General features: G+C 33.5%; 1 protein-coding gene across 2 annotated transcripts in view; it reads right to left on the bottom strand.

Moving 5' to 3' along the window:
- Positions 1–24,706, bottom strand: part of GRIK2 (glutamate ionotropic receptor kainate type subunit 2) — a 696,770-nt gene that overhangs the window by 437,901 nt on the left and 234,163 nt on the right. Inside the window, exons 3-4 of one of the 2 annotated variants that reach the window (XM_066254474.1) lie at positions 6,293–6,460; positions 1,415–1,672 (exon numbers count right to left, since the gene is read on the bottom strand). In XM_066254474.1, coding sequence (XP_066110571.1) covers positions 1,415–1,672; positions 6,293–6,460 — 426 coding nt within the window. Of the gene's footprint in view, positions 1–1,414; positions 1,692–6,292; positions 6,461–24,706 lie in introns of those variants that run through there. The other variant, XM_066254481.1, reaches the window with a different exon arrangement.

The raw sequence follows: 24,706 nt of genomic DNA, 5'->3' as shown, positions 1-24,706 counted from the left end.
GTGAATGGCGAGGGGGGAGTGAGTAGGAAGGAAGGGTGTAAAAGTGGGAAAAAAATAAGGTGACGGAAAATGATTTGACTTTGGGAGATGGACATACAACATAATCACAGTTCAAATGCTATACAAATGTTCACCTGAAACCTAGATACTCTTATTGATCAATGTTACCCTGTTAATTTTTTAAATAAAATAAAAAACAGTTAAATTATTTGTAAACATTTTACTTTTTAATTAGAAAAGCAAAATCACTTTATAAATATGTATTTAGATTCACTGTTTCTTATCCCAATTCAAATGTTTTTAAAATGTTTTTCTTTTTTTTTTCATCCCTGTTACTCCTTATTCCCTGTTCTTTTGGGAGAATGCCTATCTGTTGTTTTCTACAAGGTAATTTTTATTGTCAAATAGACTAATTTCTTCATAGTCGTGAATACTGAATGCATGAACAAAGTGTGTTCTTGGCACACTTTGGGAGAATTTAAATTTCAATAGATTTTAATTTTTATGTAAACATCAGGGTATAGTGAAAAGTGTTAGAATAAAATATTTTAAATTCTAATTTAGAGACCACTGATAATTATTTTACCATGAAATTTTTTATCACTATATAATAACCAAAACAGTATATACTTCTTTCAACTATAACCAAGAAAAATTAACACTTTAATTTACTATTAACTTTCTTATATTTATCTATGACTTGTTTTTAATTCATAACTCAAGTAAACCATTCATATATAAAACTAGCATACATCAAAACAAGAAAGCACAGCAAATGTTCATTAAAGATATGGATAAATACCACTTATTAAATCTTATTTTTCAAGTCCCAAAAGTGTGTCTGCACATAAACATTTGCAAAAACTCTGAGTATTTCAATGGACATTATATTGTTTAAAATTTAAATAATTTTTTTTCAAACTTTAACCAGTTATACAGATAAAGGTTATTAAAGGTTATTACTATTCATAAGCATTATTTGCACCTAAACAGCTAGAAAAAAATATAAAAGCAAAATTCTGAATTTCTTGATAAGTTTCCCTGAAGTCTCATTCATGAGATCTTAGGTTGAGTAATTACTTGGACTGAGTAAAAGTATTCTTGGATTAAATATTTCAGTATTATATTTCAGACTATCTGTATCTTTTATCCAAAATTAGTTTATCCTTCACAGAAAAAAACTACTTTTTTCATAAATATTTTCTAAAAAGTATATGAATTAAATGTGTTTTTTGTTCTTTTCAGGGAGGAGCGGAGATGTGTGAAGTTAATGTTGATGTTTGATACCAAATGTCTTTCCATTCCTCAATTTAAAACAAAACAAAATGAGAATAGAGTAAGAACCTCAAGTAAGTTTCAGAAAAAAATTATTAATATTTAAAACATAGCTCCAAAAGCTACTGATTTTTCTTACCAGTGCTGTCATCATATACAACTGTGACAGTTTTCCACTTGAAGAATTGCACCAAGTCCAAAATGGCACGGCTGAGTGAAGAGAAGTCTGGGTAGAGACTGACATAGAAGGAATCTTTGTTGTCTGACACCTGGTGCTTCCAGCGAGTCTGTATGTGGGGAACCCCCAGAGCATTGCAGATGGACTGCACAGCATTTGCTGAAGAGCTGTGTGAAGGACCGAAGATGGCAGCCACCCCAAGAGACAGCTGATCACAGGCTGAAGAGGAGATAGAAGTCTGTCAATAATGAGAGGAGAGATGCCAGTGTACCAACATTACTATTATTATTGTAAACCCAAAGGAATTATCCTGAAGAAAGATTTGTGTTTTATAATATAACATCTGCATTTAGAATTCAAGAGGGTAATATTTATTTGGAAGAATAGTTCTTATCAAGGAGTTGGAAGAATAGTGGTCCTTCCCAAACTCACTGGCCATTTTCTATAATTTTGAATTTTTAATCAGAACCCATTTGGTCTGCTCTCCACATGAAAAAACTATGGCCACATACAGCTAAGCATTTGCTTATATATTATGAGATAGTCAATCTATGCATACAACAAACCAAATAAAACCTGATGTGACTCAAAAGAATTAATTTTATTGACTAGAATGAATGTTAAAGTCATTTAGAGGCCCTGGCCAGTTGGCTCAGTGGTAGAGCATCAGCCTGGCATGTGGATGTCCTGGGTTCAATTCCTGTCAGGGCACACAGGAGAAGCGCCCATCTGCTTCTCCACACTTCCCCCTCTCCCTTTTCTCTCTCTGTCTCTCTCTTCCTCTCCCACAGCTATGGCTCAGTTGGAGCAAGATGGACCTGGGTGCTGAGGATGGCTTCATGGCCTTGCCACAGGCACTAAAATAGTTACTTGCCAAGCAACCAAAGAAAAGGCCCCAGTAGGGCAGAGCATTGCTCTATAGGGGCCTTGTTGAATGGATCCCAATTGGGGCGCATGCAGGAGTCTGTCTCTCTGCCTCCCCACTTCTCATTTAAGAAAAAAAAAGGCATTTAGATAAGTAAAGTTTATATTTATTCCTAACAAATTATATTCATATCAATAATAATTATAATAATCAAGAGAGGCATAAACAATCTAGAAGTTTTCACATGAGAATAGATATATTGTGACTGGATTTAAAATGTATTTTTGTTTGTTTGTTTTTTAGTGAGAGAGAAGGGGACAGTCAGAAAGGGAGAGAGACGAGAAGCATCAACTTACTGCAGCTCTTAAGTTGTTCATTGATTGCTTTCTCACATGTGCCTTGACTAAGGTGGGTGAGGAGGGCTCCAGCTGAGCCAATGACCCCATGATCAAGCTAACAACCTTGACCTCAAGCCAGTGACCTTGGGCTTTAGCCAGCGACCTTTGGGCTCAATCCAGCAAACAATCTACGATCCTATGCTATAGCTGCAACCCCCGCACTCAAACTGGTGAGCCCATGCTCAAGCCGGATGAGCTTGCACTCAAACCTGTGACCTCAGGGTTTCAAACCTGGGACCTCAGCATCCCAGGTTGATGCTTTAGCCACTGTGCCACTGCCTGGTCAGTCAGGACTTGAAATTCTTTAAGCTACTGAGGTGAATTTGGGTTTAGAAAGTGAATAATTATTGAAAACATGAAATCATCTTCAAATATTTAAATATCTGGCCTATGAAAGACACTTAAGTTCATTTTATTTGTCTGGAAAAGGAAGAATTAGGACAAATGGTTAGAAGCTTCTCAAAAATTTTGATTCAGTTTTAAAAATGAAATGTAATCAAACATAAGAAATGTCCAAAAATGGAATCATGTGTTCTAAGAGGCCCATCCCTGCAAATATTTAAATAGAACTAAGGATTATTAATTGAGAGTTAGGCATCAAATTAGTGTTCAGACTCAATCCTTCCAAAATAGTTTATAATTTTAATGTGTAAAATATTTTGATTTTTTTTCAGAAAATTTACTGCATAAAATGCAATGCGATAGATTAATTTTTTAAGCATAGAGATATTAAGTAAATTTTAACTGAAAAACTCCACTTGTTTAAACTTTCTTTCAAAATTCAATTAATCTAAATAAATTACTTTGAAATATGTACATTCTTACTTTTATAATAATAGTCAGAAATCTGAACCAACACAAAGGCTAGAGTCTAAAATTTTTCACTCATTTGGATTTTAATTCACATACACTGAGAACAAAGGATCTTCCTTCACTAAGTTTTTGACAAGTCACAAATCAAATAAACTAAAAAGCATTATATTAGGTTATTCAGAATGTACCTGTGTTACAAATAAGAAAGAGTTTTAAGTTATCAGAGGAGTCATGTAAAAGCAGTATATGATTCAAATAATACTTCAACATTTAATGCTTCCAAATATTCACTTATTGAGCAAAACCGTACTACCCATGAAAAGTGTAAGGCCATGGTATCAGAGAAATTGCAAATTATTTTAAATTTAATTTTTTATATTTTGCCTATAAAAACTATTTTAAACCATTTTAAGAATGTCCAAATAATTAAGTTATCTGATAATTAAACATTAATGTTCTTAGCAACACATATTTACTTACTGGCTCCACCACAAGGTTAAAAAACTATATTAGCTATCCCCTTATATTAATCTTTTACAAGATCCAAACCATGACATTAACCCTTTAACAGCTCACAAATACAGTTACTCATACACTTATTTCAGCTTTGCCTCGCTTCTGCTCAAAGTCAATTAATGAATTTGATCCCAATGGATGACAAAGATTATAAGTTCCTTTTAATATTTAAAACCAAATAATTTTAACATCTCATAATTTTGGTAGGGTATTCCCAAGATAGTAATCTCTTTGTTGTTAGAACATTCTCATCTTTTTTTAAATGTTGCTCCTTTGTTGTCCATTAGAAAATATATTAATATTTTATTTATACTGCACTCATATTACATATTCTTTGGTCGAAATGATTTCAACTGAGACAGAGCTTCTTTTTCCTAATGGAAATAATCATGAACTATGTCACTAATCAAATGCACTTATCTTCAAGTTAATGACTTATTTTGCAATTATGATGACAAATGTAGTATTTCACAATAACCTTTACCCTTTTTTTTCAGCCTTTAAAACCTTTCGTCACCCTGACATGGTTCTGAAATATGGAAACTTATCTGTATTCATAAAGATATGAATTCAAAGGGCAGGCAGAATACAGGCTTTGATAAACACTAGGTAGCTGGGGGAAAAGAAGAATTCTTTCATCTCAAGAAATATTGTACTTGATCAGCTGCCATTAATATTAATGAGCTTAGAAGAAACCTGCACCAAGTTAGAATTATAAATAATTATGTACATTTTCATCAGTGTAAGGTAGCTAATAAAACAATATTATCATTAAAGAAAAGCAAATATTGTTTAAAAAATAGGAATTTAGAACAAATGCTTTGTAAGCCCACTCCTTTGAGAAAATCTATACAGTATTATAAAATTTAATTCTTGTTACATGAATGCTAACCACACACTAAAAAATCATCTACTTAGACAAAGTAAAATATGGAACCATCTCTCAAAACACATTTACTACTGCCTGAACAGGCAGTGGTGCAGTGGATAGAATATTGGCCTAGAATGCTGAGGACCCAAGTTTGAAACCCGTGAGGTCTCTAGCTTGATCCTGGCCTCACCCAGCTTGAGTACAAGCTCACCACCTTGAGCTTAGGGTCAATGACTTGAGTGTGGGATCATGGTCACTGGCTTGAGGCCAAAGGTTGCTGGCTTGAGGAAGAGGTCACCAGCTCATCTGGAGCCCCCTGCCCCCATCAAGGCACATATGAGAAAGCAATCAATGAACAACTTAGGTGCCTCAATGAAGAATTGATGCTTCTCATCTCTTCCTTTCTGTCTGTCCTTGTCTGTCTTTCTTTCTCTTGCTAAAAAAAAAACAAAAAACCTAAAACACAACAAAAAATTAACAAACAAAATGCACATTTATTATTGTTGATTGGTTAAAATAATGCCTTGATAATATTTTCTATATCATCTTCCTTCATATATAATTGTTAAGCTCATATTCTAAAAAATCATATTTAAACATAAATGGTAAACATTTATAACATAAATGATAAAGCTTTATCATTAATATTTAATATTAACATAATACTTTAAAATAATAAAGTGTTCATATTTTTTCTTCAAAAAATACAGTTTTTCTCATTAGCTATTTACTCTCAGGTATAAAAAGAATACCAAGTGGTTAAAAATGGTCATAGATTATATGTAAATAAAAGGTTGCTCAAAATTTCCAATAAAGTTTAGAGATCACTGGGAACTACAGGACTTTCAAGGTAGACAGTAAATTAGGACCACAGTAATCAAATAATAAAATTGAAAGATAATGCAAATAAATTGTAAGAATGGATTACAAAACTTGGTAAAAATCCATTGATACCTATTGTTTTATTATAGGTGAGTTCTTAGTTGTGCACTTACTGGTTGCTTCTCATATGTGCCCTGACGAGGAATCAAACCCATGACCTTGGCATGCCAAGATGACGCTCTATGCATTGAGCATATGGCCAGGGTGGTGAATTTTTCAAGTAAAATAATTTATTAACATAAAAGAAGGGTTAGTGGCAAAACAAAAGCAATTTTACTATCACAGATCTGATTGCATTTCTTGTGATAAGCAAATTCTTTGCAACAAGTAGTTACATTACTTTACTTTTCCTGATAAATTTAGGCACACTTTGAATAAGAAAACTTTCATGAAACACTCCTAATTACTTAATTATATTTGAAATTAAAAAATCTCTTAAGAATAACTAGAAATTTGAATTCCAGAAAACATAATGTTAAATAACTATCAATTACCTTTCTTGGATGCTTCAAAGCTGTCATAAAGGTTTATCTTCTGGGTGTCGTAAGTCAGGGTGGTATTGGGCAACAAGGTTCTGTTTCTGTTGATAGTGTTTACCGCAAATCTGAACGCAAGTTCCTCAGCTCCCATTGGGCCAGATTCCACATATTCAAAAATACCACCTGGCAAAAAAGAAAAAAGAATCTCACAGTTTTTACAAGAGAAAACATAGAAACTTTCCTATACTTCTTTGTATGTGTGTACGTCTTTATATGTGTGCTGTGTGTGTGTGTGTGTGTGTATGTGTGTGAGAGAGAGAGAGATTTAAGGACATGAAGTTTGTACTTACTTTTTATATAATTTGAATATTTGGTATGTGCCCTTTTAGAGAAATCCATACTGGCAAAATTATCATGGTAGTACTGCCAAAATGTAACATAATTTCATCTTTAGTAACTGCTTCTTTTAGTGCCTAGGTTTATATAGATCTTGTTTTAACAAGTGAACAATATTCCTAAAAATTTTACACTGAATTCTGGAACAATCAATCTTCTATATTTATATAAATCTATAAAGATAACCTGGGAAAATTATATTAATTTGTCTTCATTAATTCAGAAATCATAATTCTTTAGAATAATTTTATGACATATGTATTAGAAGCCTCCCTTATTTAGTTGCAAATTGCAGCATCTTGCAAGAAATAGAGAACAAAGTAGCATCTCTGTTTTACTGTTTTTTCAGAAGTTGCTTGAGATTTGTGAAAGATAATTCTCCCAAATGGTGAAAATCTTCCAATCAGTGTATAACACTAGAGCATATAATCTTGGCCAAAAAATGTGAAGTATAATTTAAAAATATGACCTTCCCATTTTTCGCCTTATATTTGCCATGAGTACCCTCATTCTCATCCCAGCCTTTTTTTTCCTTGACATCAATTCTCTCTCTTCAGTAATGACTGACCTAACTATGCCTCTCTCAGAATTTCTTCCTTATTGTTGCTTTGAATGAATAGAATAGAAGGGGAGCACCTGATACCTGATACCCTCCAAATTCTGTCCTTGGGAAACCAATATTTAATAAAAAGAGAGCATTTATCTTTGTAGCTTTCAAATTTAACACCATATACTCTTAGCACAGTCATTTACAAATTAAACTCCCTGAATAGGCCGTTTCCACAGCTTGAAATTCATACCTCATCAAAAGTCTCTGATACATGACAGTCAGATGAAGATACTATGAGCAAACTACCTATGGCAAATTAGTAAGAAGTTATGTATGGTAACAATTCCTCTAAATATGAAGAAATAGGACTCAAAAAATTCCACAATGATCAGAAAAATTTCTAGTCAGGAAGAATTTGTTGTTGTACACTGCACTGGTTTGAAATAGTTCTCTTTTTCTTTTTTCAAATAAATTGATAGTAGAGTTACCAGAGTAATCAACTTATTATGAACTGGCATCTGAATATACTTAAAATCTCTGGTGACTTATGGTAAGCACAAGGATAAAAAGTATTTACATGCCTAATGAGAGTCAAGAACTAAGTTAGAACTGTTGTTCATGTGATAGAGAATAGTTGAATGAGCATGAACTGCGGAGCAATATGGGTATACATTCTGGCTCTGCCAGTTGCCGTCACGTACATTTGGATAGTTTCTTAAATCCTCAGTTCTAGTATCTTCTCCTATAAAAAAGGAATGATAATGGAGGCTAATGCACAGTTATTATAAAGATTAACTGTTATCTCATAATGAAGTACTTAGAAAAGTAGCTTCCATAGAGTAAGCCCTCAGTAAGTGTTTAAGATTTCACTTAATCTTCAAAATAATCCCAAGTAATATTATATTGCAGGAAAAAAAAACCATGCTGGTCAAAGATCATACACAGCTATCAAGTGACTGAGCCAGCTTTAGAATCTGTTGGTGCCTGACTTCAAAGCCCTTACCTACTTTACTACAAACTAGTAGTTTTCTTCAAAATGTCATTCAGGCAATATACACAGCACTTATCTAAAATATGAGGTATGATGACCTTAATAATAATATGTAAGGAGAAATGTAAGATCTTGTAATGGAATAGAAAAATAATCAAACAGTTGGAAAGTACTTTTAAAGTTAATTGGTAATAAAGAATCAATTATAAAAATCCAAACCTGAAATTATTTCTTAACAGCAAAATAAAATGAAGAACTGAATTTTCTACTTTCCTCAGTTTAAAGTATAGTTTCTATGTGGTATAAATACAAAATTAAAATTAAAAATGATCAATATTTGATGATAATGGGTTAAACCTTTTCTATCTTTGACTTTCTTCAAAGTAAAGAAATCAAATTAAACTAAGTTTTTGTATCTCCCATTGATTTGAATATGTAAAGAAATCCTTATATTTGCTTAGGAATGGGTTCATTTTCTATTTAATTAAGAAACATGAACAATTACTTTTTATTAATCCAGAGCCAGAATTAAAAATTTTATATATATAACTAAAATCATCAATATTATACAAGCTTTCCAGGCACAATTATCTTCTATGATGCCTCCCAAACATATTAACTTAAGAAAAGAGATCATTACCCCTGATGTATATGGGGTAAGCATGGGCAAAGATTTAAAAAATATACTATAAATTACTTTTAAAGAAAAGTTAGGTGGGTACCTCAAACTTAGGTCAAAAAAATTTTTGTAATTCTATTTAAGAATTTGGAAGGTTTTAATAATACACAAAATATTAATTCGTCAAACATAAATAAAATATAATCACCATAATGGATATTATGAAGATACTTAATAGATCTCACTAATTATTCTTTCTTTTTTAAAATTTTTGACATAGAGAGTCAGAGAGAGAGAGTAACAGACAGACAGGAAGGGAAAGAGTTGAGAAACATCAATCCTTCTTTGCGGCACCTTAGTTGTTCATTGATTACTTTCTCATACGTGTCTTCACAGGAGGGTACCGCAGAGCAAGTGACCTTTGCTCAAGCCAGTGGCTTTGGGCTCAAGGCAGCGACCATTGAGCTCAAGCTAGTGACCACGGGGTCATGTCTATCATGACCAAGTCAGTGATCTTGGAGTTTTGAACCTGGGTACTCCACACCCCAGTCCGATGCTCTATTCACTGCGCCATTGCCTGGTCAGGCTCACTAATTATTCTTGAATAATTAGTGAATGAATATTGAATTTGGCTAAAAGAGCAAGAGTGAGAGCATCGTATGAAGTTTATAATGTAAGTAGAATTAAAGCACATGGTAACAATAATGCACGTCAAGAAATGAATCCACTGAATTAAAGGATGTTTATGTTCTAGCATTATTAAAAGAAAGGTAAAGGTGATAATTATTTTGGACTGTAATAATTCAAGAAAGCATATTAATGCCTAAGATTAGTAAGCATATAATAAAATACTGTACAATCAAATGTAATCATTGATATAATAAAATTTTTGTTCAAATTGATAAGAAAATATAAGTAAAAGAACCAAAACAAAAATTATTAAAGATTATTAAGGTGATATAAGTGGTAAATATAAAACAATGAGTAATTACACTGAAAGTAAATGAAATAAATTCATATTTTAAAGTCTCTACTTATAAGTAATCATTGTTATTATGCATATTTTAGTAGATGTCTCAGAAAGACCATTAAATGAGTCTACAAGTATTTATGAAAAGTCTTACTATGTACTAGAATTGTACTATTATTATAAGTACAAAGGATAGGAGTCTTAAAAATTGACACAAAAAATCATCAGGTTGCCTGACTAGGTGGTGGCACAGTGCATATAGTGTCAGACTGGGATGCAGAGGACCCAGGTTTGAAACCCTGAGGTCTCTGGCTTGAGCATGGCTCACCAGCTTGAGTGTGACGTTACTGGCTTGAGCATGGGATCATAGACATGACCCCATGGACGCTGGCTTGAGCCCAAAGGTCACTGGCTTAAAGCCGAAGGTCGCTGCCTTGAACCCAAGATTGCTGGCTTAAGCAAGGGGTAACTCACTCTGCTGTAGCCCACCAGTCAAGGTAATATGAGAAAGCAATCATTGTTCAATTAAGGTGCTGCAAGGAAGAATTGATGCTTCTCATCTCTCTCCTTTCCTGTCTGTCTATCCCTATCTGTCCCTCTCTCTGACTCTCTCTCTCTCTGTCTCTGTCAAAAAAAATCATCAAATCTACCCATCCTTTAGATGATTGCCATTACTACTATATATGGGTATCTAGAAATGACAAATTTGCTGGCACCTGTAGTCTCTACTTCTCTAGAGAAATAAAAATGGGGAAAAAAAGAGTTAAATACTAAGCCTCAGATCATCACTCCATGGATATCCCCACTGGATGTTCTTCTATTGTTAAAGTAGCTAATGATCTTAATTATTGTAGCAAATAGTTCATAGGTCTCCATCATTTATACAGGAATATCACTGCAAACCTTTTCACCTGCTTGACCAAGTGTAAATACACTATGTCTTTCACGTGGTAATAATGCATCTTTCTAACAGGCTTTTCACAGAGACTTGACCCTATTCTGGTTTTTCAGTAGTTTCTCCACACTGCAACCAGAATAATCTTTCTAAAATGCAATTTTGATCGTGTCACTTAATTTCTCAAAATCTTTCAATAACTGCCTAACTTTTAAGCTTAGTGCTACTTACAGAGTTCTGCACAATCTATCTTCTGTCTCTCTTTCCACACTCCTTTCTTAACATTCCCACTTCCCCAGGCCTACGGCCATAGTATGCAGTGTTAAATGCATCCAAAAATGATGTTCTTTTTTCCAAGGACCTAGTTTCTACTTACATATATAAACACATACATACACATATATACACACTTACATACACATACATTGAGGCGCACATGGTCTGAACATATACAATTGCAGCTCTTTCTCTTCCCAATGCACTGGCATCCTTTGGCACAGTCACTTTCTTTGGAAAGATATTCATCTCTGGCCCCAACCACCATGTGGATAAAATGTGTCTCTGCTTTACATTCTTTAAGTCCCAGATCACTTTCAAACATTCTAAATGCATACTCTTGCAATCAGAAGCTTAAGAAAATCAAATCAGCATGAAACATATTTAAATCCAAGCTCACACTGAAGGATGAAAGCTTCTGACACTCAACATTTTTTTAGAGCATACTCTATATCAGGCATTGCAATAAATATTTTTCAAACATTAATATCCATAGAAAGTCAGCAAAAAATATAATTGAATCACATTTTATGACCTCAATATATTTCCCATTGTTATAATAGTTTATATTTTAATTCTAAATATAACCCTAATAATTGTTCCCATAGTTGAGTCTAAGAATTGCTTTCCTCCTTTTTGTCCCATGGTCTTATAAGGTAGTTTAACTCTTAGGCCAATAACTTGCTTTACTGGGTCTACTATGTTCTGTTCTAGCAACACCTTATTAGTCCAGCATCCTGAGTGTATTGCCAAATGTCAGTTTCATGGTCACTAAGCAATAGATAACTGGATTAGGAAACAAGACCTCAATCCAAGCTGCATCTTTTAATCACTATGCTGTATTATTTCCTGCTGGATAATACTGCCTCTATCTTCAACTTCTGCTTGTTTTCACATAAGGTTTCTTTTACTGAATGCTAAATATTTTCAATTTCTTAAAACAGATTCATAGACTTGTACATCCATATGAAGTATGTCTATAACATTCTGAGACTGATTTATGTAAAGGTGGTATATGCCATCCTAGTTACCTGTATATGCAAGTGGAAAAACATATGCACACGTGACCTTAATGACTGACAATCCATAAAAAATGAGTGAGTCAGTCACATCCGCCCAAAAAGGAAATTGTGTAGGAAGTACATGGTGTAAGGTATGGATTTTCCAACAAGAGGAGCAGTGACCCATTTCCACTGCAAACTGAGAGATACCTACCACTCTTCCCACTTGCTTTCAATTCCCTTGGGCCATGAAGCAACAGTTATTTCTAATTTAATGAAAGAACTGGTTCCAATATTTTTAGCCATATTTCTACAAACAATAATATCCTTCATTATAATGTTACAAAGTTAAGTTCACCCAAGCATGTAAATAGCATCTTTGTCAACATTGCAAGTAAACGAAAAACTGTATAAACATGTGACCAATGGCAGTTGTGTCTGTGAAATATCTTGGAATTTTTTGCATTTTCAGCATTGTTTGTAGTCATTTGACTATAGAAAGCATGAACGTACTCTGGCATACCTCTTCCACTTACCACATTCAATTCAGCTCAAATTTGTATTGAGGATTTGGAAAAAGAAAGCTGCTGAATACAGTACAGAGCAAAGAATATGAGTAGATGGCAGTATACAAACTGAAATCGAGTTGCAGGAAATAATGTCTTAGTCCCATTGCACAAAGATGGGTTGTACACAGGCATATAGATGTGCTCTCTTATTTAAAAAATAAATAAGCTTTTAAACTTTACAAACCTCTGGTTTTCAAAATAGTTTTCTCTAGTGAATGGGAAATAGGTTTTGCTTTTTCTTCTTACAAACGGACTTTTAAAATCATAGAGAAGAACCTGTAGTTACACATTCAAGTAATATTAGTTTTAAAGTAGTTACACTACATAATGTGGAGAAAATTGGAAAATGGTTACTTAAATGTTAAAAATTAAAGATCCAGAAGAAATGCATACTGATTGGGAAGGCAGATGCTTGAATAATATCAAGATATAAATAGAACAGATCAAACTAAGATAACACAGAAAGCAGCCACAAGAATAACCAGCATATAAAACAGTATAAATAATACCAACTATTTGAAGGTCAGGAGCACAGATTCTAATTATATTGATTTTTTTTTAAAATAGGTCAGCTAAATAAAAAGCAAAAGCAAAAAGTGATTGAATGAGCAAACCATTTTACTATCTATTTTCTTTTCTGCAAAATGGAGAAACTGAGAAATGCTCTTGAAAATCAGAGATTTGGCAAACTAATGATTCTAAGATTGCTTAATAAATTGAAAAGCATCACTGATTTCATTGAAGTTTTAAATCAGAATTAATACTAAAAAATATGACTAACAAATTCATATTTAAAAAAGTCAATTTGGTCCTGGCCAGTGCTTGGTGCAATAGTAGAGTGTCAGCCTGGCATGTGGATTTCCTGGGTTTGATACCCAGTCAAAGCACATAGGAGAAGTGTCCAAGTGCTTCTCCACCTCTCCCACTCTCGCTTCTCTCTCTCTCTCTTTCATTCTCTCTCTCTCTCTCTCTCTCTCTCTACTGCAGCCATGGCTCAATTAGAGAGAATGGGCCACAGGCACCAAGGATGGCTCCATGGCCTCCACCTCAGGTGCTAAGAAGAGCTCGGTTGCTGAGCAATAGATCAATGCCACAGATGGGCAAAGCATTGCCCCTAGTGGGTTTGCCAGGTGAGTCCCAGTTGGGGTGCATGCAGGATTCTATCTCTGCTTCCCCTCCTTTGCCTAGATTGAAAAAATAATAATAAAATCAATTTAATAGTTATGGTGCAATCTATAAAGTAACCTAAATATGTAATTTGATATTACATATAAAATAATTCATATTATTTATATAAACTATACTTTCAAGAAAGTCCATTTATTACCTTTTACATGCTTATTTTGCAGTTTTAAAAAATCTTCTTGCCTGAACTGTGGTGGGTGGTGCAATGGATAAAAGTGTCAACCTGGAATCCTGAGGTCACCAATTTAAAACCTTGGGCTTGCCTAGTTAAGGCACATACAAGATGCAACTACTACAAGTTGATGCTTTCTGCTCTTCCCCCATCTCGTTCTTTCTTTCTCTTTTCTTTCTAAAATCAATAAATATTGATTTAAAATTTTTTTAAATCTCATTATACTATTAGTTGGATTATACCCTATTACATATAAACTATGTATTTTTGTATGTTTATCATTTTGTTTTAAATGAGGGAGTAAAAGAAAAAAAAACTATTTTCTTCTATTTACTACTAACTATTCAGGCAAGATTTTTTTATATCCTTAAAAATATCTTCCTTTTTTTAAAAATATATTTTGAGATTGCTAATAAAGGTTAGCATTCACGTAAGCACTAATAACATATCATCTCCTCTGTGAAGACCACCTCACTACAAACTCCCTCATAAACTTCAAGACTCCCACTTGCAACACCTTTTTCATTTCTCTTTTCTAGTCCTTCTAACAGCATAAAGTGACATAACTTATTACCATATGTGGTTCCTCAGAAAATTCTTTGAAAATGGGAGAGATACCTTATTCGTCTTTGACTCACTGGACTTAACTTGGTGTTCGGCACAAAGTGTGTTTAATAAAGCTTCAAAGAGTAATCTACTAATATGAATGGGGAGGGTATATGAGAGTGTTATGAGTATTAATATGAAATAAATTGAGGAAAATAAAAATAATATATCAACAAAATATAAAATAAACATTGTAGAAATCGATCAATGGTCATAATTTTTCCCCCTTTCCCAGGCAACTAAGAGAATCATGTGGATCAGATGCTGGCCTCAAGTATCTACTAAAGCCCATTGCGAGTTACAAAGTGTCATGAGTTATTTTTCTAATTAGGACAGTTTATGAGATAGAAGGCTAAATTTTTGAGGCTAAGTGGAATTTATATAAAAGTTCTTATTCTTCATAACTTGTTTTAGCATTCAATAATGGATATTATTTCCTGAAAATTTAAAAGCTGAAAGAATCCAAAGGAGAAAGAAAATATTGCAGAAAGTTGTTTGTCAAGGACAATGTAAATATCCAGTATTACTGGATATTTATCCAATGTAAAATTCAGTATTAAATCCAATGTAAATATTCAGTATTAAAGCTAGTAACTTTATTTTTGCAAACAAATAACTCAAAAACACATTTGTGAAAAATTTAATTGCATATAATGTGACTAAGCCGGTAGAGAGATAATATTTATATAATGTACATAAATGTGATTATGCATGCAAAACAGATAGATACCCATAGAGATTCATCGAAAAGCAATATCTGAAGAAAACTTAACTAATTAGTTAATCTAGAGACAAAATAGAGGAGGAAAATATAGTGGTCTGACACTGTTAAATAAAGCTTAAAAGAACATGTATTTATTACAGTCAAATGAAATGAACCAACTGCAGATTATGAAATTTTGTGTGTTCAGGATGGAGAGGGAGTTGGAACACACACACACACACAAGACAGACTTTCGTTTAAAATAGTTACTTCCATTAAATACACCATTAAAACTGGTACTACTCCTAAATATCTGAAAAGTAAACCATGTATCTATAATCAAGCAGAGCTTAAAAACAAAACTTCTAAAATTCACCATATAGTGAAAATAACTAGCCTGTAAACTTTTCTTCATTTGTTCAGTGTTGAATTTCCAGCTTTTATCTGAGTGTCTGTCACACAGTAGATGCTCAATAAATATTCCTTGTATGATATAATCTTATTGGCCAGCAGAATCAAGGAATACTCTTTAAACAAGTAATTCTGCAGAATAATATTTTTCTAGTAGAAAAGGTAAATTGCATGGATGTTGAAGAATTAGACAGATTTTAGCAGAATTTATATACATTCAAAGATGTTCATAGCAATATTGTTTTCAAGGGTGAAATAAACTAAAGATAATGTAAATGTACATCACTTGGGGGTTGGTTCTATCTACTATGGTAAACCCACCAATGAATAGTGTGCAGTCATTAAAATGGTTGGGTAGATGTACATTTCTTGACATGGAAAAATATTCAGAATATATTCCTACTGAAAAGCAGGTCAAACATAGCAGTCAGCCTATTTTTTTCAGAGACAATATTGTATACTGGTTAAAAATAAGGACCCTGAAGTCAATGGTACTTGGGTTCACAGCCCAGTTTTGCCTTTATACCAAGTGGACTCAGACAAATTATATAATTTTTTTTTTATATTTCAGTGTCTTATTGAAAAAAAGCTGCTACATTATCAGGATTACTAGGTGCCAACTTTGTAGGTTCGTTGTAAAGGTTAAATGAGAGGCTAAACTAAAATCCTTAAAATACCAGGGCTACCTCAATAAAACTTAGCTTTTCCATTTCAGTTATGTTTCTACATTTACCTATAAATAAGTGAGCATGGGTATAAAGAAATGAAAGTACACATAACAAATTATTAATGGAAAATATCTGAGTAATATGATTATACATAATTACTGTTTTCCGGACTTCTTAAAATAAAAATAATATTGATGTATCTGAGGAAACTTTATACAAAGAAAACAATTTTTGATGATGAAGTAATTTGGGACAGAGGATTATACATTTTTAGATTCTTATCATTGGACAGAACCCAAGCAAAAGGGAGAACATTCCCAATCATATGGAAATATCCAAATATAATTCAGCAAATTTAGCCAATTTATCTTTACAGAATATGACCTTGAAAATTAAACTAAAAACTGACCTGGTTTTAGAGACGGCAGAGACAATGCCACCTTCACATCCCCTGCCTCCCCAGAACAGCACTGTCCAATATTTTTTGAGTACTTGAGTAACCTGGTTAAGACTATTTCCTGAACTTCCTATGTGTTAAGTAAATCAAAATTAAAATTCCTATTGTTTGACTTAGAGACCTATTGTGAGTTAAAAGGAAAAAAACAAAAGATATTTTTAAATTCGTGAAAAAAAATACATGAAAATAACTTTAAAATATTTAAAATGTCTTCTACTTACAGCCAAGCCAATAACGGGAAAGGTAGCTGATGATATCCTGGAGACTGGCTATTCTGACACAGTGAGGAGGGTTTATAAGAAATCAGAAGAATAGCCAGAGAGTCTAATGAAATTGAGTTTATAATCTGCCTCTGGGTCTAAGGTCTCCTTTGACTCATTATTCATTTAAGAGAAGAATTATAACAGTAATGTTCATGTTATCAAATTTTACCTTACTGCTCTTAGATCCTTAATCCAAAATTTTCCAGTGATATATGGAAGTGATGCTGACTGAATACTAAAAAAATCTTTGCTGAGAAGTCTGAGGTTATCCTTACATTATTGGTTACAATAAGTTGGCACTTTCCTGCAGGCTCTAGAATGCTTAAATTGCTATACAAATGGATATAATGGTTAATTTGACTGATTCCAGCAAAGACAACTCCTTAGCTGGGCAACACCCACGTGAGAACAATAAAAAGCAAACTCTCTACCTCAGGCAAGTTAAAGAATGACAGGTTTTAGCAACATTTTCAAACACTCACATTTGCATAAAGCCACAGATCAGAAGAGTGACTTTTAGTACTTTACAATTCAAAAATCAACTCTCATTCATTGTTCCATTTATCATAACAGATGTTCTGATCAGCATTCTTAGGTCACCACAGACAGTGTACATGTTTATATAATCACAAAAGAAAAGAGGTTAAAACATTGTGCTTCATCCAATACTGTCAACACAAGCCCATACAATGATTCACACAGGGGAATAGCAAGAGAGTAAATGCAAGCACTATAAATATACATAAGCCACGGCCTAAACTGTTTCCCAGCCCAACCTCCAAAAATGGATTTCTCCCAATAGGCTTATAAGAACCAATACATATCCTAACTGACTGGTGTGACCTAGTTGAAAGCAGCCTAGAGGCAGAGATGGAATTTCTACTATATTTCTAGGATACTATGAATATGTATTTAGCTGTGTCAGAGAACAACAAATATCCCATAACCCTAACTTGAGTAAAAGTGCCATTTGTTTTTTTTTCTCTTATACCTGGTTTATGACACAGAAAATGTGGCACAAAGTACACTTCAAAGGAAAGACAGAGACAGTTATTTATGGACAGATTCACAGAATAAAGATACTAAGAAACGGCACAAATGTAAATGAAGATATTCTTCCTTTAAAGCAGTTCAAGTTTTTTGTTTTTGTTTTTGTTTCAAAGGGGGTTATATACAAAGCCTGCATCTAAATCCAAATGAGTTTTCTCTGGTATGTGCTGTTTAGATATTTTATATATTTAATTCTTGGTATAAATATATGATGCTTAACTATATACTATACCATGCTTAAGTGAATATACAGGAATAATTAAAGGCATCACAATTATGGTAAGTATATCAAAGTGCTGGTTTAGAGCCTGAGATCCTAATCCTGGCTTGGCCATTAACTGTGAACCTTAAGCAAGTAAGTGTTCTGGGTATCAGTTTCCCTAGCTGTGAACCGAGAAGCTCAAAGAGCTCCAGTGATGTCAACGCTCATGCTCTTCCTTTTCATCTCCTTAATTCCAGCATCTAGCACAGTACTTAGCACATAGGAGATAGTTAATAAATATCTATGAAAACGAATGAATGGATTGGACGTATCAATGAATAAAGGTACCCATAAGACCCTTGCCAATCTGCACTGTCCATGACATTGTGCAGTTCATTTGCACGACAAACAAAACCTGTGAAATTAAATCCTGGTTCTAAGGCAAATGTGTATTTTCTGAAATGGGTAAATGGGATCTAGAAAGTAAATTACAGCATTGCAACCTAAACCCCCTGTCAGTCCATTCTGAACCGTGCGCCTATCTGGAGAAAGCAAAGTTAAGGTAGTGACTTAGCTGAGTCATCCAGTGAGAGTCCAGTAATACAGGCCAAGTTGGAGACCTCATCCATGACTCAACTTCTACTGTTGGTGACTTAATTAATTACTTACCTTGTATTGAACACCAGAAAAATCACAGCTGTGGGTTTCTGTCAGCTTACTGCCTTTTCCTATTCATGCCACATACACTAGAAAATTACCTTATTCAAAGAAATAGGACGCTATTCTACTTTCTAGAAGCAGGTTAGGGATTTGAAATAACCCAATCATTACATTTTTGCCCTATGAAATTATTAGGCTAATGAGTTACTCTCTACAAATCATTTTTAATGGCTTTTATACAAGCTTGGAATAAAAGGTTAGGAAGAAATAATACTGATTTTAGCCTATACCAGTGATATCACAGAGGGTATCTACTTACCTTGTACTTATTAGAAACCTAAATATCTGCATTAAAAAGTAAAAGATTGAGTTAAAAGCTTTTTTTTAAGTCATCTCTAATTTTTAGTAGTTTAAAAGACAATTATTTAAGCTTTGATTTTTTTTTCTTTATATATCACTCGTAATAGCCATTGGAAAGAAAGAAGGAAGGGAAGTATGTATGTGTGTGTGGGGGGCATGAAGGAGGAAAAGGAAAGGAAAAGGAATTCGGGCAGAACTAATGACTCCCAAGCAGTTGGTAATGAACAAAATGTTGCCGTAAGCATGCACAGATTCACTACTGGGTGAAAAAAGCATGAATATTGCTTCATTTTTTCAGATGAAAAATCAGTCTCATACAGAAAAATGTGACTTGTTCAAGATCACACAACAGAGATATGACACAGAGAGGAGGACTCGAACTCAGGCCTTCTGTGTAGAAACATAAAACCTTCCTATTTTATTTAGACCATAACCTATACATTTTATTGGGAAACAGTAAAAACAAGAATTCTTTTGAAAATAAAAATAGTGACAATTTATCTCTCACAGAATCAATCTAGCCAAAGGAAGGGGTACATAACAGTGGAATTGATTTATCCAGTGATCATGTAAAATTCTGAAACTCATTAACAGTTGTGAGCCCTCCCATTTCACTGTATTGTTCTTGTTATGTCTCCACATTTGCTTTAATTTCAAGGTTCAAGTCACTCACTGTCTTGAGGACTTTGTATTTTTAATTACACCCTACCACAGAAGCTATTCAACATTATTTAAAAAATATTATATATAAATAAACTAAAATATTATAGCTTGCTTAATAAAGAGTAGAAAAAAATGTTCATCACCAGCTAGGTCATTACATATTTAAATAAATTATTGGTTTTTACACTATGATTATGTGGATAATTAAGCATTTTCTTGTCTTCTAACAGTCTTTCAAATAGCATAATTGATCAACCTTGGGTCTGAAATTTCTCTTTAGCCATTTATTAAAATAAATAAAATGAGTGTTACAAAATTTGGAAAATGTTTATTTTTAAAGGCAATATTTACTTCTGCTAAACTCTAACTGCACTCAAACTTGTGCCATTTATTATTCAAATATACATAGTAATTTCTTGTTCTTTCTTTCATAGTTTTTTTAAAAACTTTATTTATTTATTCATCTTAGAGAGGAGAGAGAGAGGGAGGGAGAGAGAGAGAAAGAGAGAGGGAGAGAGAGAGAGAGAGAGGAGGAGCAGAAAGCATCAACTCCCATATGTGCCTTGACCAGGCAAGCCTAAGGTTTTGAACCAGCGACCTCAGCGTTCCAGGTCGAAGCTTTATCCACTGCGCCACCACAGGTCAGGCTTTCTTTTATAGTTTTAATGTACATTATACTAGGCTTCCAAAATGTACATTAAACATGGCTCCATCAGGGACAATAAAAGATGTCTGAAAGAGGTTTAAATTGATTTACTTGTAGCTACCAGTATCATTCACTGGATATATTAATGTACATGCATCTGTTGTTATATAATAATTATACATTATACATTATATTAAGTTTTTACTTTAAAATAATTTAATTTTATAAATAGAAAAATTTTAAGCCAAGTTTTTAAATGGCATCAATTAACCTTTTGATGAAAAGCAATGAATTTAATCTGATTTTTAATTTTCTTGGGTTAGTTTGTAACTAACCTTTCTCCTCCTAAGAAAGATCCTTGAAAGAATATCGGTTCCAATTTTAGTACGTTCTACTATATATTTTCAGAACTCTTAGTTATAGACAAACTTTAATACTTTACATAAGCATTATAGAATTAATTATTATACTTTATATGTCATAGTATCTCCTTACAACTAAAATGAACTCTGAATAAAAACTACAGTTGTAAAACTTTAAAATATGCATGCACACAGTTCTTTTTTTTTATTTTTAGCAATTATAAAAGTAATTATGAACAAGATTGTTGGTCAGATGAGTGAAATTCCTGGTTGCTAAAGCCCCAGCTCATAGTCTCTGCTTTAATGAAATATGTCATACAATGCAGAGTTCTCTAATATCATTTAACCTATAAATTGTGCTTCTGACCCTTTCATCGCTCAAACAGAGAATACAAAGAATAGAATTCATTACAAATTCATGGAGCTTCTAAAACATGAAGAGATACTGGTTATAATTCATTCATGAGTTATTTTCAGTTTATGAAGAAAGGCCTTGCCAAAGAGAGTAAAAGTAAAGCATGTTAAATCATAAAATTATATGCAGACTTTGCTGAGTATGGTCTAAATTTCTCTACAAATACTTTCAGCCCCAATCTCACTGTACCCTGAAATTAAACAACCTTTCCATCTCATCATATGAACTTCAGTATATGAACCAAAACTTCTGCTTGCCAAAGTTGCCGTTATGTTATTCTAATTTCCTTCAATGATCTATACAACCCTGTCTTATGAACAAGCTCATACCTCTAATCTCAACCTTCAGACCTTTAACAAAATATGCATTTTGTTCTAACATAGCTGTTACTGAGTCAGTTAAATCAACTACCTACTCCATCCACTTCGGCTTGACGGAAAAACAGTGGAATCTGTGAAATTCTGCTTTATTCAATTGACACTGATGATATATGTTGATTATTTGCTCTCTTAGGTCTATTTTATATCCATTGTTTTCAGTTAAATAAGAAGGTCTTTGAGATCAGGAATTGTATTTTCAACTTGACTTATGCTAACCGAAGGGAGCTAATATATTGAAATAATACTTTAGACATCTATTACATAAATGAAAGCAACCATAGAACGTATTCGACAACAGTCAGGCTGATGTACAAACAGGAGAGAACGTGTGAAAATGCAGAAGGAGAGAAAGAGAGCATGGTCTCCAAAACTTTTAAAAATAGGGAGTTTTAATATCGGATTCAATTTAAAAGTTACTACACATTTTCTACCCATACAACCATTTCATGTTTTTTGTGGGTGGTAATTTGGGGGAAGAATCAGGAACTAAAGACAGTTTCATATTCATATAGGGGGATTCAACTGCAAGATCTAACTGAGATGAAAGAATTCAGAGGAAGTCAATTCAGCCAAAGATGACTAGGTAAAATGCCAACTCCATCCCTGCCAAGGAGTCTTCAAAGTACTGGAAAGGACCCAATGGCCCTGATAACATCTCTGTTATACTTAAATACTACCTCTTTAGCCACCTGTATGCTAAAGACAGAGAAAATCCTTGCTTTGCTTTAGAATTAAAAGTGAGGACAGTGTAACAGCAGATAAAGCATTCATGGGAATCATGCAGAAAACAAAACTCACTATGAGACTAGAAGCTAACTTGCAATGTTTCTTTACTCTTCTATCAATACAGACATCATTACATCAGAATTACAAGAATAGCTCCTTTTATTGCATTTTGTTGCAGTCTGCAGATACCGAGTTTTTTTTACAAATTTACCAGCAAAAATATTTCAATTCACTGAGATTCAGATAATGGTTAAGATTTTTAAATAATAAAGTATTTTTAAATTAAAATATGTATATTGTTTTTAAGCTACAATGCTACTGCACACTCAATAGATTATGGTTTTGTGTAAAACTTTTATATGCAATGGGAAGCTGAAAATTTTGTATGGGAGATATATACATACATATAAATATTTACATATGTACCTGTACATATGTGTGTATATACACAGTCCCATTCATTCAGGGAAGTCATGAAGTCATACTAGTTTGGCATTCTGTAACCAATTAGATTCTGGCATCATCTGGATCAGGAGTCAGTAAAGTATGTCTCTTAGAACAAATCTAACCAGCCACTTATTTTTGTAAATGAAGTTTTAATGGAACAAAATATCTATTGGCTTATATATTATCTAAGGCTGCTTTTGCACTATCAGGCAGAGTAGAATCGTTACAACAGATTTTACAGCTCTCAAATTCTAAAATCTTTAGTATCTGGCCCTTTACAGAAAAAGTTTGTTTGCTCCTGATCTGGACTTTCACACTCCCTACCGTCCACTTTCCATCCCTCTGTCTCTTCCTCCTTTCCTCATCTTCCTTCTTTTTCTCCCTTCCTTTACTTTTCCTTCTTTCCTGTTTTTTAAGAAAAGATTCTTTTATTGAGTACCTAATTATTTTGTTCCTGTATGTATGTATGTATGTATGTATGTATTTATTTATTTATTTTTTACAGAGACAGAGAGAGAGTCAGAGAGAGGGACAGATAGGGACAGACAGACAGGAACGAAGAGAGATGAGAAGAATCAATCATTAGTTTTTCCTTGTGACACCTTAGTTGTTCATTGATTGCTTTCTCATATGTGCCTTGACCGTGGGCCTTCAGCAGACCGAGTAACCCCCTGCTCGTGCCAGCGACCTTGGGTCCAAGCTGGTGAGCTTTGCTCAAACCAGATGAGCCCGCGCTCAAGCTGGCAACTTCGGAGTCTCGAACACGGGTCCTCCACATCCCAGTCCAACGCTCTATCCACTGCACCACTGCCTGGTCAGGCTATTCCTATATTTAAAAAATATTTTTAGAGCAGTTTGTTCTAGAGTCACAGCAAAATTGAGAAGATGGTGCAGGTATCTCCCGTATACCTCCTGCCCTACGCCTGCATAGCCTCTCTCTCCCGTTATCAATATCTCTCACCAGAGTGGTACATTTGTTACAGCAGATGAACCTACATTGACATGTCATAATCACCCAAAGTCTATAACTTGAATTACAGTTCATTCTTGGTATTATACATTGTGTGGGTTTGGAAAATGCTTATAGATCTGTATCCATCAGTATAATATCATACAGAGTATGTTCAATGCCCTAAAATTCCTCTGTGCTCTACCTAATAATACCCTCATTGCCCCCTACCCTTAACAATCTCTGGTGTTTTTACTCTATACATAGTTTTGGATTTTTTTATAATTTTTTATAGTTGGAATCATACAGTAGATAGTTTTTACAGGCTGGCTACTTTTACTTAATAATAATACACATTTAAGGTTGGGTTTGTTTGTTTTTTTCATGTCTTTTCATGGCTTAATGGCTCATTCTTTTTAGTACAAAACACTGTTCCATTGTCCAGATGTACTAGAGTTTATTTATCGATTTACTTCCTGAAGGACTTTTTAATTACTTCCAGGTTTAGACAATTATAAATAAAGCGGCAATAAGCATCTGAATGCAGGTTTTTGTATGGATATAAGTTTCAACTCATTTGGATAAACACCAAGGCATTCAATTGTTAGATCATAAGCTAAGCATATGTTTAGGTTTGTAAGAAACTGCCAAATTGTCTTCCAAAGTGGCTGTACCATTTTGCATTCCCACCAGCAATGAATGAGAGTTCCTGTTGCTCTACATCTTTGCCAGCATTTGGTGCTGTCATTGTTTTGGATTTTGGCCATTCTAATAGGGGTGCAGTGCTATCTCATTGTTGTTTTAATTTTCATTTTCCTGATAACACATTATGTTGAA

Source organism: Saccopteryx bilineata, chromosome 1 (genome assembly GCF_036850765.1).
Source record: "Saccopteryx bilineata isolate mSacBil1 chromosome 1, mSacBil1_pri_phased_curated, whole genome shotgun sequence".
In the NCBI taxonomy this organism is placed as follows: Eukaryota; Metazoa; Chordata; class Mammalia; order Chiroptera; family Emballonuridae; genus Saccopteryx; species Saccopteryx bilineata.
Note: the sequence above shows the minus strand (reverse complement) of the source record. Positions and strands in the feature narration are given on the sequence as shown.